The sequence below is a fragment of the Manihot esculenta genome, chromosome 18 (genome assembly GCF_001659605.2).
Source record: "Manihot esculenta cultivar AM560-2 chromosome 18, M.esculenta_v8, whole genome shotgun sequence".
Classification (NCBI taxonomy): domain Eukaryota; kingdom Viridiplantae; phylum Streptophyta; class Magnoliopsida; order Malpighiales; family Euphorbiaceae; genus Manihot; species Manihot esculenta.
In genome coordinates, this window is record NC_035178.2 from 5,662,211 (window position 1) to 5,674,535 (window position 12,325).

A 12,325-nucleotide genomic window follows, 5' to 3' on the forward strand; every position below is an offset into this window, starting at 1 on the left:
CTAAACTTCCGGACTGCCAGCAGTAGAGCATACGCTATTTTTTCAATATTCAGATATCTGACCTCGGCATCTTTGAGCACCTTGCTGACATAGAACACAGGCTTCTGCTCTCCTTCTTCCACCCTTACCAGTACGGCGCTAACTGCCTGCTCGGAGGCTGCCAGGTATATCAGAAGTTCCTCACCTTCTATGGGACTACTGAGCACATGAGGCGAGCTGAGATAACTTTTGAGTTCTTTGAAGGCTTCATGACAATCTTCTGTCCATTCGAAGTTTGGCACTTTCCTTAACTTTCTGAAGAACGGTAGACACTTTTCTGCCGACCGTGACATGAATCGATTGAGTGCCACTACTCTCCCGGTCAGTTTCTGGATGTCCCTTACACAGGTTGGTTCTGCCATATTCAGTATAGCTTCTACTTTTTCCGGGTTGGGCTCGATACCTTTCCCACTTACCATGTATCCCAGGAATTTCCCTCCTCTGATGAAGAAAGCGCACTTTGCGGGATTCAGCTTCATTCTGTACTGATCTAATACCCCAAATACCTCCTTCAAATCTGTCATATGCTGCTGGAAAGTTAGGCTTTTTACCACCATATCATCCACATATACTTCGACGTTTCTGCCAATTTGATTCTTGAAGATTTTATTCATCAGTCTTTGGTAGGTTGCCCCAGCGTTTTTCAGCCCGAAAGGCATAGCTCTATAACAGTAAGTCCCATCCTCGGTTATGAATGAGGTCTTCTCTTCATCCGACCTGTACATTGGGATTTGATGATAACCAGACATTGCATCCAAAGACGACATGTAATCAAAACCGGCCGTAGAGTCGACCATTTTATTAATATCAGGGAGGGGATAACAATCTTTAGGGCAGGCCTTATTTAGATCAGTAAAGTCTATGCACATCCTATATTTGTCATTGGCTTTTTTGACTAATACAGGATTGGCCAGCCACTGTGGGTACATAACTTCTCTAATAAAGCCTGCCTCCTCTAATTTCTGTACTTCCTCCTTGGTGGCCTGTTGCTTCTCCCTTCCTACTACCCTCTTTTTCTGCTTTACCGGTCTGGCCTCAGGGAGAACATTCAATCTATGGGTCATCACCTCGGGGTCAATTCCAGGCATGTTCGAAGGCTTCCAAGCGAAGCTTGATGCATGACCTTGAATCAAGGACATCACCTCGGCTTTCTGCTCCTTAGTGAGGCCGGCATTGAGACTGAAGGCTTTGTCTGTTTCTGTTTCTGACAAGGAGAAAGTCTCCAGCTCTCCCATCGGCTCTGTCCTGGCCTCCGTTTTCTCATCTCGGACCTCCAGGACTTCTGAATCCATCCTTTCCTCTGCTGAGCTCGGCTCCGCTACGGTAGCCAAGTACACTGCCCTTGCTTCCTCTTGACTTCCCCGAACTGTTCCCACTCCTGCTTCTGTGGGGAACTTTATTGCTAAGTATCTGATACTGGTGACAGCCTCAAAATCAAACAACACAGGTCTTCCCAGGATCGCGTTGTAGCTCAGAGGGAGTTTAGCTACCAGAAACACTGCATAATGGGTGCGAGTCCTAAGGGCTTCTCCCAGAGTAAGGGCTAGCTTTACCTTTCCTTCCACCGTCACTGGCGTTCCTCCTATCCCTTTAATCGGGGCCTGGTCTCGGCTTAATTGTTCTTCAGGAATACCCATCTGCTGGTAGACTCGGTAAGGCAGCAGATTCACTTTGCTTCCATCATCCACTAGGACCTTCTATACCTTATAGTTGTGGATGATGGCCTCGATGACGAGGGCATCATCATGGGGCATCTGAATGTCCCGAGCGTCTTCCGAAGAGAAAGAGATGGTTGTTGAAGAGTGTTCAACGACTTGCATGACCTCGGCGTTACTGTTTCCTTCTTCTCTGCTCCTCTTTTTTCCCCGTCGGCTCATCCGACCCCCCGTGCCTCCTACAATCATATGGATGGTTCCGCTGGACCCATCATTTGCGGGGTTGGCTCCCGCTCTTCGCGGCGTATGGACTGTCGGAGTTGGCGGAGGCCTCTGCCCTTCCGGCTTCTTCACGAAGTTCTTGAGGTGACCCCTCTTTATTAACCTCTCGATCTCGGCAATCAACTGAAAACAGTTATTGGTATCGTGGCCGTGAGTGCGATGGTACTGACAGTACTTGTCAGGATTTCGTTGGTCTGCCTCAGCTCTTAGGGGCCTGGGCCACTGTAAGAACTCCTTATCTTGTACGGCTATAAGTACCTCGGCCCTTGAGGCATTGAGCGGGGTCGGCTTCTCCGGGACCCAGGAGGGCCGTGATCTTTGTACTGGATCCTGAGAAGGGAGGGGTCTTTGATCTCTGCGCTCCCAAGGCTGTTTATAGGGCTCAGGCCTTCTACCGTGCTTTCTCTCGTGTTTCTCTAGCCTCTTTTCCTCCGGTGCTTTTCCTTTATCCGTCAATCCCCTAGCAAACCTGCTTGTTACCAAGGCATCGTCCTGCCTTATGTATTTTTCGGCCCGCTTCATCAACTCAGCCAGGGAGGTCGGAGGCTTCCTACTTAACGAGCCAAAGAACTCGGCGGAGGTTGTCCCCTTCTGCATGGCCTCTACTGCCCTTCCTTCGTCGAGTTCGGGGATCTGGAGGGCTTCTGTATTGAAACGGGCGACATATTCTCTGAGTGACTCTTCTCTCCTTTGCCTGATTGTTTCCAAGTAGCTCGTTTTCCTATCGGCAGGAACACCAGCAATGAAGCGGCTGATAAAGCGAGTGGCCAAGTCTCCGAAACTGTTGATGCTCCCAGCCTCCAGGTTATTAAACCATGCTCTTGCTGGGCCTAATAACGTCGTTGGGAATACCTTGCACATTAAAGCATCCGATAAAGTTTGTAGCTCCATGAAGGTCTTGTAGTTAAGGACATGTTCTCGGGGGTTCCCAGTTCCATCGTAGGCAGCCAGAGGTGGCATCATAAACTTCTTAGGCACGGTCTCCTGTTGCACCCATTTCGAGAAAGGAGAAGAGGCAGGTAGGAGAGTTTGGTTCTGTTCCTTCGTTCTCAGCTCGATCAGAAGCTGCTCTTTTAGCCTTTGTAGCTTTTGATCTACGCTATCCTCCTCTTGCCTGGGTCTCTTTTCTAGGCGTTATTCCTCCCCCTCTGCTTCACCTCCTGTTTCCCTGGTGGTTCCGGCAGAATAGCTGTCGGCTTCGTCATTTTCTATCATCTCCCTTACCCTTCTCCCATGAACTCTAGCCTCTGGTTCTTCGTCTCCCCCGATTCTCCTCTCTCTTTCTCCAATGTCACGGCTGTCGATTTGAAGGCGATCATGGGTTGGTCGGGGCTCATTTGAACGAGGTTCTTCTACCACCGGATGTGCATTCACGGGGGTGCCAAGGCCCCTTTGCTGCATTATCTGCCCCAACCAGTGGGTGGTGCTTTGTAGCTGGAATGCGATAGTTTGGAGGTCCTGGTTGGACAAGGCCACTGCGGGCGCGTTCCCTGTCAAGCTTGGCGAAGGGTTGAAAGAAATGGGTGGTTGGTTATTGGTAGTCGTAGGACTGGAAAAAGAGAACTGCTGTCCTTCTTGGGCAGAGTTCAGGTCGTTGTGGGTGCTATTGTTTTCAGTGGGGTTAGCCATTGTGGATCTCAGTGGGTTTTGCAAGAATGGAAACTCCGGTGATGGAAAGATCAACCTCGTTTCCCACAGACGGCGCCAATTGATGATTTGAGATCCAGAGAAATAGGGTTTTTACAATGGGCTCTGTAAAATTTAGAAAAAGCTTAACTCTAGAAGAGAGTATTTCTCCTTTTATAGGTTTCTTTTTATCTGCTAGTGACGTGCCAAAAGAACGAGTACCAGTAGACCATCTGTCCCTGCCACGCTGATACAGACGTACGTGGGAATCAAATCTCTGCCCTATGCGTAACGACCTCTGATTCTCCCTGGGCACGGATGGGCGGGTCTGCAAGATGAACGGATGGGTCTTACTCTGGGTTCCTGGTTGGGCCGGCCAGGCTGGGCCGAGTGAAGGAAACAAGATTGGGTTGAAGAGGGGCTCCCCTACGAAACTGGAGAATGGGCCATCCCGGTTGAGGCGCGCCAGGAGGGAGCCCGTCCTTACCATTTGAATAAACCAGACCTTATCCATACTAAGGGCTCTAAGATGTCTGAGTAATAGGCCGATATCGTGGGTCTCGTCTCTGATTCGGTCGAAGAAATCTCGCGGTCATCAACGAATAAGTCCATTTATATTTTACAAATTAGTCATATCTGTCTTTTAAGTTTTTACAAATAATTAATTTTAAAATTTCCATTGTGTGTTATAATAAATTATTACATATATATGATACAAAAATGTTGATTATTTTATTGATTTTTAAAATAATTTTGAAAATTCAAAATTTATTAATTACCGCAGCTCTATAATTAAGAAGAATAATTTATTAATAAGTTGACTGTGGTATGCTCGAAGAAGCTTCCCGCAGGGCGTTGCCGCGTAGGCGAATGAAAGCAGCCTGCTCTTCCTGGGTTTTCAAGTCATCAAGTGCAAACGGTGAGTTTCTAAGGTTCTCCTGTTTGTTGATCTTCATCTCCTGTAAGCTTTGGCTGCTCTGAGCAACGCAAGAAATATGTATATATATCTCTACTTGTGTGAATTATCTTCTCCTATGTACTATCTCTTCAGTTTCAGCAATAATTTGAAGGTGATGAATATGGGAGACGGAAGTATATATAAAGATGGAAGAAACTAGCCGCCCTCTTGTTCTAAACACATCTGATTGAGATTTAGGGTATGCGTTTCTTGCATACAGTAAAAAACCAGATGAATATATCATGAGAGTAGTGCAGTTGACTCTACTGCTGTTGTTATTATCCCTTTGTTTTCCCTTGTAGTGCTTTGTTTTATTGATCAACTTATGAAACAGTTGACTCTACTTCTGTTGTTATTATCCCTTTGTTTTATTAAATTTCTATTGATTATTTTTGAGGCTGGAGAATTATGAGAGCATAAGCATGTTTCTAGGAGATATATATCAACCGAAATTTTTTATAAATTTTATTTTTTATATAAAGTATTTTATCAATTATTATTAAAATTTTATTTAGTAAAAAATTAAGTAAAATATAAAGTAGCATACAACGCGTCCATGAAAATTACTTGTCATTAATATTAAATACGCAAGGGAACGAATTCAGCCCATCTAGCTTTCAGGAGTCGTCCTACACCAAGGGACCAAGGGAAATTTGGACTTTTTGCAAAATTAGGGGTTGGAGAAAAATTATTTATGAATTTAGGGTTAGAAAAAAGTTATTTGCGGATTTAGGGTTTGACTGCCACGTGACAACCGAAAAAGGAACCTGGCGCCTATTTAACAGGCGCCAGAGCCTGGCGCCATTTAAAATGGCGCCGACCTTTTTTTATTTTTTTTTAAAAATGGCCTGGCGCCACTGTTTTTTTTTTTTTTTCTTTTTAAAAATGGCCTGGCGCCCCTTTAAGTGGCGTCAGGCCATTCTTTATTTCTTTATTTTTTTTATTTTTTTATTTATTAAAATATTAAAATATTATAATTATATTAATTAATTAATATAATAATATATAAATATTTAAAATTATAAAAATTAAATTTATTTTTATTAGACTGCTATTATACAGTCGTACATAATTGCATAATAATATTAATGTCCTAATATTTTGGAGAGTTATGAAATATATTATTATATAATTTGATAACCGCCGGACTTTTCTCACTCTAGGGGAAGCTAAACCCGAAAAAGTGAAATAGGCCTAAGGTCTCAGAAACTCACTTCATTTAGTCGGTCCAGCATCTTCGGTCTTAATGCAGACAGACACGAGGCAGATCGGGCTGCCCGCGAGTCTGAGTTCAGCACGAGAAGTCCAGTCCGGTGATGTGACTTGAAGAAGAACAGTAAGCCTAGTCAATTCGCAGCTCTACCCGCATGCGCGCTAGAGAAATTAAATGGCCGTCTAACGTGAAGAGAGGTTCTAATACTTTCATACTAGCGATCTAAGCTCGGTTGTAATTAGATAATATTAGATATTTTTATAATAATAAATATTTTTTATAATTTTAATATATTAATATTTAATAAATTTTATTATTAATTTTTAAATAAAAAATTACTGTATTAATTTATTAAAATAATAAAAAAAATTATCAATAAATAAATATAAAAAACATTATTGAATTATTTTTATATATCTAATTACCATCCAATTGTTTTTATATATTTAATCATAATATAATATTAATTTTTTATTTAAAAATTAATAATAAAATTTATTAAATATTAATATATTAAAATTATAAAAAATATTTATTATTATAAAAATATCCAATATTATCTAATTACAACCGAGCATATATTGCTAGTATGGAAGTATCAGAACCTCTCTTCACGTCAGACGGCTATTTAATTCTTCTAGCGCGCATGCGGGCAGAGCTGCAAATTGACTAGGCTTACTGTTCTTCTTCAAGTCACATCACTGGGCTGGACTTCTCGTGCTGAACTCAGACTCGCGAGCAGCCCGATCTACCCCGTGTCTGTCTGCATCAAGACCGAAGATGCTGGACCGACTAAATGAAGTGAGTTTCTGAGACCTTAGGCCTATTTCACTTTTTCGGGTTTAGCTTCCCCTAGAGTGAAAAAAGTCCGGCGGTTATCAAATTATATAATAATATATTTCATAACTCTCCAAAATATTATGATATTAATATTATTCTGTAATTATATACGACTGTATAATAGCAGTTCAATAAAAATAAATTTAATTTTTATAATTTTAAATATTTATATACTATTATATTAATTAATTAATATAATTATAATATTTTAATAAATAAAAAAATAAAGAATGGCCTAGCGCCACTCTAAGTGGCGCCAGGCCATTCTTAAAAAGAAAAAAAAAAGGCTGGCGCCATTTTAAATGGCGCCTGTTAAATAGGCGCCTGTTAAATAGGCGCCAGGCTCTTTTTTCAGCTGCCACCTGGCAGTCAAACCCCAAATCCGCAAATAACTTTTTTCTAACCCTAAATCCACAAATAATTTTTCTTCAATCCCTAATTTTGTAAAAAGCCCGGAAAATTTTGACTGACACAACATTCTAAAAGCAAACCACCGCTCTCTAGTTATCTTTTACTATTATTAATCGAACAAATAAATCATGATTTATACAATAAGTAGAAATTTTATTACATCGTACAATAATCTCATTTATAAGAGTGTCTTATATAAATCCAACATAATAAATGATTAATATTTAATAGTATGATGTGTAATAATTTTTTCTCATGGAAAGTTATTTGATAGACAAAGAAACACCTGAGGAATGGAGTAAAACGTCTTATGGATGTATCTGTTCTATCTGGCACACTGGGCAACCAAATTGCGTAGATTCATCATTGTCAAATAATATCCTGCCAGATTCTATATCTAGATTTATGAGATCCAAAAGCTTACAGTTCAAGACAAAAATAGGTTTATGCTTATGGCTGGGTTGTCGAAGAACTCTGGAGCAGAACACACAAACAGAGAAGGCAAGAGGTATCGTTGAGAACTGTATTGGCTGTTGCTTGCCATTACTCAGAAAGTTGTAATAGAGGCAAGAAGAAATGAGGGTTAATATAGAGCTTATAGAGCCAAAAGAATCTGCAAACTCCCACCTAAACTCGTGATGATTTTTATTTGGCCTTGTATTTTTGTCCCGTATGAGCATATACTTATTGCAAGCAAGGTCTGCAAATGTTAGGAGGACAGAAAAAATGGCCATAATCACTCCATATCTTGCAGCTTTCACCTTATGTGGAGAGGTCTGCTCAAGTGCTGCTGATATGGCCTCAGCTCCAATGGCAATAATAGACAGAATTATGTCCCACCGAAGCCAGCGAGCCTGCATTAAAAATAACTAAAATATTATTAATATCCAAAAAAAATACAAAAGAAAAAAATAGGGCTTGTAAAAGTGGATAAAAGAATAGAAGAGAATTTGATCTTTACAAAATCCCAGAGATTTTTTGTCATTTGCAGGCAGTGAGTTGGAGAGAGGTCCTGCAGTAGAGAGAGAGGGGGAAGGGAACTTTAGATAGAAATAGAGCTTGTCTATTAGATGAATTGCATATGAAAGAGGAATAGGGGCATTTATAGGGAAAGGCGGAGGAAATAGATATGAAGTGAAAATTAACATGAAAGTGACTTTTAAGAGTCTGGTCATCCACACCCGCCTCCCGCCTCCCGCCTCACAGAGGCGAAGGAAATAAATATGAAGTGAAAATTAACATGAAAGTGACTTTTCAGAGTGTGGTCATCCACACCGCCTTTCCTAACTAAAGACTCCCATTTGCATTTTGGATTCAAATTAACTTTAAACTTTCAATATTTTTTATTTATGGTCTATATGGGATTTGACATTAAACTCTGATCCTAAAATTTTATTTGTTTATCTCACATTATCATTCTATTTAATTTATATCATCTCCCATCATATTATACTATTTTATCATATTATAATTAAATATTAATTTAATTTTTAAATTAATACGATGATTAATCATCAAAATTTTAATAGATAATAAAGTAAATTAAAAATAAAATTTAAATAAATTTAACAGCCTTTATTAATTGCCATTTATCACTGCAGGCAGATATAATTGTAAAAGTAATAATTTTTACGATTTTTTTACTATTTTTCTAAAATTAAATAAATTTAATTTTTATTCTTTTTATAAGAAAAATAATTCTTTATTATTTTTTATATCATTTGATTTTTAAAAAAATAAAGAAAATAATTCAAAATGTAGGTTTTTCATTCTGTCATTCATTTTAATTTTAAATAAAATAAAATTTTAATTTTTAACATTAAAATTATTATAATTTCATTAATAATAGATATTTTAAAAGTGAATAATATAATATTTATTCTTTTATAATTTTTTTTAAAACATCAATAATATATAAATTTATTAAATTTTTATAAGTAAAAAATTATATTTAAATTAAATTATCTTTAAATATGATAATTTTTAAAAAATAATTCTTATAATTTTACGAATTAATCTCTACTTATTATAATATTTATATTTTTTATAAATTGTTTTCAATTCCTAAACTATAAGTTAAAAATATATACATTTTTTTATTATAAAAAAAATCTTATCCATGGCAACTTTATAATAATAATAATAATAATTATTATTATTAAACTTTTTTCACTTTTGAATAAAAGTATAAACTTTTAAATTAAATTAAAAAAAAAAAAAAGCAAATTAAGAGAAAGAGACAAAGTTATCCAAAAATATTTGAAAAAGGGAGAAATACTAGCACAAAATTATAACTGGTATTGAGAAATACAGAAAATAGGATTTACCGCATGTGAATGAGTTTAGTCAGGGATGATCACATCTTTCCTCTTTATTCCTTTTCCTTTTGCTGAGTTTAGTCAGGAATGATCACGTCTTTCTTCTTTATTCCTTTTTCTTTTGCTCTCTAGTGACGCATAACCGCTACTCTACTACAGTGCCACATCTCTCTGCCACTCAGGTCCATACGTACGGACATGCCAACGTACTCTTCTCTGTCAGGCGACCATTTAATTCCCTCCGACGCGCATGCTGATAGGATTGCGAGATGCTGGACCTGTTCTCTTACCTCTTATCATGTCATTGGGCTAGGTTATCTTTTGGTGAACATGCGCTTGTGGTCAATCCGACCTGCTTCACGTCACCAGGCTAGAGCATACGATGTTGGGCCGGTCTGCTTTAGAGTAGCCTGATGGGCCTTGGGCCTATATCCTTCTCTAGGGCCCGGCCTCACCCCGGGTGTGAGAAGGCCGGCAGTCATCAAGTGCCCCTTTACCTCCTCAGCAGTTATTTCATGAGTGATGAGGGGGTAAATCCCTAGGCCCCCATTATGCCCGCGCGGCCCAAGGGAGGCTTCTGTCAAAACATCCCTTCTCTGCCCTTACTCTTTTCAAATTCAAACTCCTCATTTCTCTCCAGACTCTTCTTCTCACTTTTCTCTTTGTATTTTGTCTCTCTCATCTTCTGCGAAATCCCTTCGAGGTACGTCTTCTGCTTTCTCTAATGGTTGTCTCTAGACTTCTTGATGTTGTGAATCTGAGGTCCTGCATCACTACTGCTTCCCTTACCAACTTCTTTTCTCGGGAATATCTAGATACCTCTATCTATCGTGTTAGGGCTCCTCATCGTAATGAGATGATCGTTCTTCACAATCCTCCACCGCCGGGTTTGATTGACCCCAACGGGATCGCAGCTTGGTCTTTTTTGTCAAGCAGCGCAATTTTGATTTAACCTTTCATTTTTCTCCCTTCTCCATTGAGGTTTTTCATTATTTCTGTAATACCTGGCTAGACCCCGGCATCAGAATTCCTACTTTCCGGCGGAATCTCCGTTGGAATCCGGAATTTTCCGGATGTTAGAGCCTTCTAGAAGGGTAAAGTAAAGGTTTTCTAAAATGTTTTTACATGTTTTTATGGTTTGATCAAGAAAGAAAATTGAGTTTTGAAAGAAAAGAAAGTTTTGAAGGGAAATGCCAGGTTCGGCTGCCGAACCTCAGGTTCGGCCGCCGAAGGTGGCTCCTTTTTGTTGCGGCCGAACCTCAAGTTCGACCGCCGAACATGGTGGAGTTGTGGAAGCACCTTTGGCCTCCGAAGCTGGTCTAGCCAGCCACCTATAAAAGGCCCCGTGTCCGAAAATGGGCGAGTTTTCTTCTCCATTTCCGGACAAAGGTGAGTTCTTGACCCTCAATGGTTGGTTTTATGTTTTCCTTCAAATCTCCCAGAGTTTTTATGAGTTTTTACTATGTTTTGAAGATTTTAAGCTCAAATCAAGGTTTTAGAAGTTTGGAGACCCCCGGAGCTTGTGTTCTCCTCATCTCCAAGTTCGGGTCACACCAACCCTCGATCTTCAAGAGGTAAGTGTAGATCCTCATCTATTTTTATGTTTTAAGTAAGTTTTAAAAAGGGGTTAAGGGTAAATGATGCATGTGTTAAGTAGACCTAAGAGGTTAGGGTTTATGTTAGTTAAATGAGAAATGTAGGAAAATGTGATGCTATGTTGTTGTTGTTGGGGTTTAGGCTAGTTTTATGCCCCTATATGCTTAAATATGTGTTTATGCATGTTGTAGAATAGTTGAATGCATGTTTGGAGGGTTTTAGGAGGCAAGATGAGAGAGGCAGAATCGGGTTCTACCATTTGGGAGAGCCCAGGTTCGGCCGCCGAACCTGCCTGGAGGCAGTTTTAGGCCGCCTAAGCTCGCCCCCGAAAGTTTGGACTTTCGGCTCTGGAGGGGAGTTTCGGCCGCTGAAGGTGCTGCCGAAGGTGCATGGCTTTCGGATCTGGAAGGGGGTTCGGCCGCCGAAGGTGCCGCCGAAAGTCCCCTGCCCAGCCTTCCTTTGCATGTTTTTCCCTGCATGTTTATGATGTTTTTGGAGGGATTTTTGGGGAGATGTTTAGAGTCATGATAGAGTATGTTTGGTCCCTCATTTGAGTCCACCTGTGTAGGATCGGACCTGAGGAACCGGGGTGATCAGAAGTGAGTTAGCTGCTCCAGAGTCAGCAACCAAAGGTGAGTAGAACAGAACTCCTTTTTATTTGAAAGAAACTGAACTTTTAGCATGCCCATGCATCACGAATGCCATGATATGTATTAGGTTGTTTTGCATTAGAATTCACGAATATGATGCATTGCATAATATGATGATGATGATGTGGATGGGTATTGAATGATCCTCTAGCCCTCAATATAATATGATATGAGATGGAAAGACCAGGTGTGGCCGTATCGCCCCTGGCAATATGTTATATGTGAGAGAAGACCAGGTGTGGCCGTATCGCCCCTAGCACAGTTGGACATGATATGATATGTTATATATAAGAGAAGACCTGGTGAGGCTGTATCGCCCCTGGCACAGTTGGACACGTTATGTTATGATATGCTTAAGAGGAAGTCCTGAGGAGCCCCGTTGAGGGCCGAACATCTAATGAATATGTAGAGGGTTATTGGTGACAAGTCCATACACATTTTGTGATGTGATGCATTCCATGAAAGCATATGTTTAAATAAACTGTTTTTATTATTCTGCTCACTGGACTTTTTATCTCCTCCCTTTCCCCTAACCCCCAGGTTTGCAGAACCAGGGATAGCACAGGGAGTCAGCAAGGGTAATGGCTATGGTTATGTCATGTAATAGAGTTTTAGTGGACATGTAATGTAATGAAATGTAAAATGATGTAATGTAAAGTAATGTAATGAAATGTAATGGATAGAGTTGTGCTTTGCCCTAGTATGTTTAGTTAATCCCTGTCGGTACATGATCTTTA

The 12,325-nt window shown here is 39.8% G+C and overlaps 2 protein-coding genes across 2 annotated transcripts; both read right to left on the bottom strand.

Moving 5' to 3' along the window:
• Positions 1 to 1,736: 1,736 nt before the first annotated feature.
• On the bottom strand, positions 1,737 to 2,837 carry LOC122722521. The gene is made up of 2 exons (XM_043953529.1): positions 2,671 to 2,837; positions 1,737 to 2,445 (listed from the first exon to the last, which is right to left on the bottom strand). Exons 1-2 carry the CDS (start codon positions 2,835 to 2,837, stop codon positions 1,737 to 1,739), a joined length of 876 nt encoding a protein of 291 aa, XP_043809464.1.
• Positions 2,838 to 7,230: 4,393 nt separating this feature from the next.
• LOC122722544 lies at positions 7,231 to 10,458 on the bottom strand. Its single transcript, XM_043953644.1, has 3 exons — positions 9,352 to 10,458; positions 7,986 to 8,036; positions 7,231 to 7,878 (listed from the first exon to the last, which is right to left on the bottom strand). Exons 2-3 carry the CDS (start codon positions 8,007 to 8,009, stop codon positions 7,333 to 7,335), a joined length of 570 nt encoding a protein of 189 aa, XP_043809579.1. The 5' UTR covers positions 8,010 to 8,036; positions 9,352 to 10,458; the 3' UTR covers positions 7,231 to 7,332.
• Positions 10,459 to 12,325: the final 1,867 nt, after the last annotated feature.

Bases quoted from the DNA above. Each gene is read 5' to 3' on its own strand.
- LOC122722544 (XM_043953644.1), bottom strand. From the start codon at position 8,009: ATGACAAAAAATCTCTGGGATTTT. The intron at 7,879-7,985 runs GTAAAGATCAAA...TTTTTAATGCAG, and splicing joins CAAAAAATCTCTGGGATTTT to GCTCGCTGGCTTCGGTGGGA.
- LOC122722521 (XM_043953529.1), bottom strand. From the start codon at position 2,837: ATGTGCAAGGTATTCCCAACGACGTTATTAGGCCCAGCAAGAGCATGG. The intron at 2,446-2,670 runs GCAAAGGAGAGA...GGTAACAAGCAG, and splicing joins AGCTACTTGGAAACAATCAG to GTTTGCTAGGGGATTGACGG.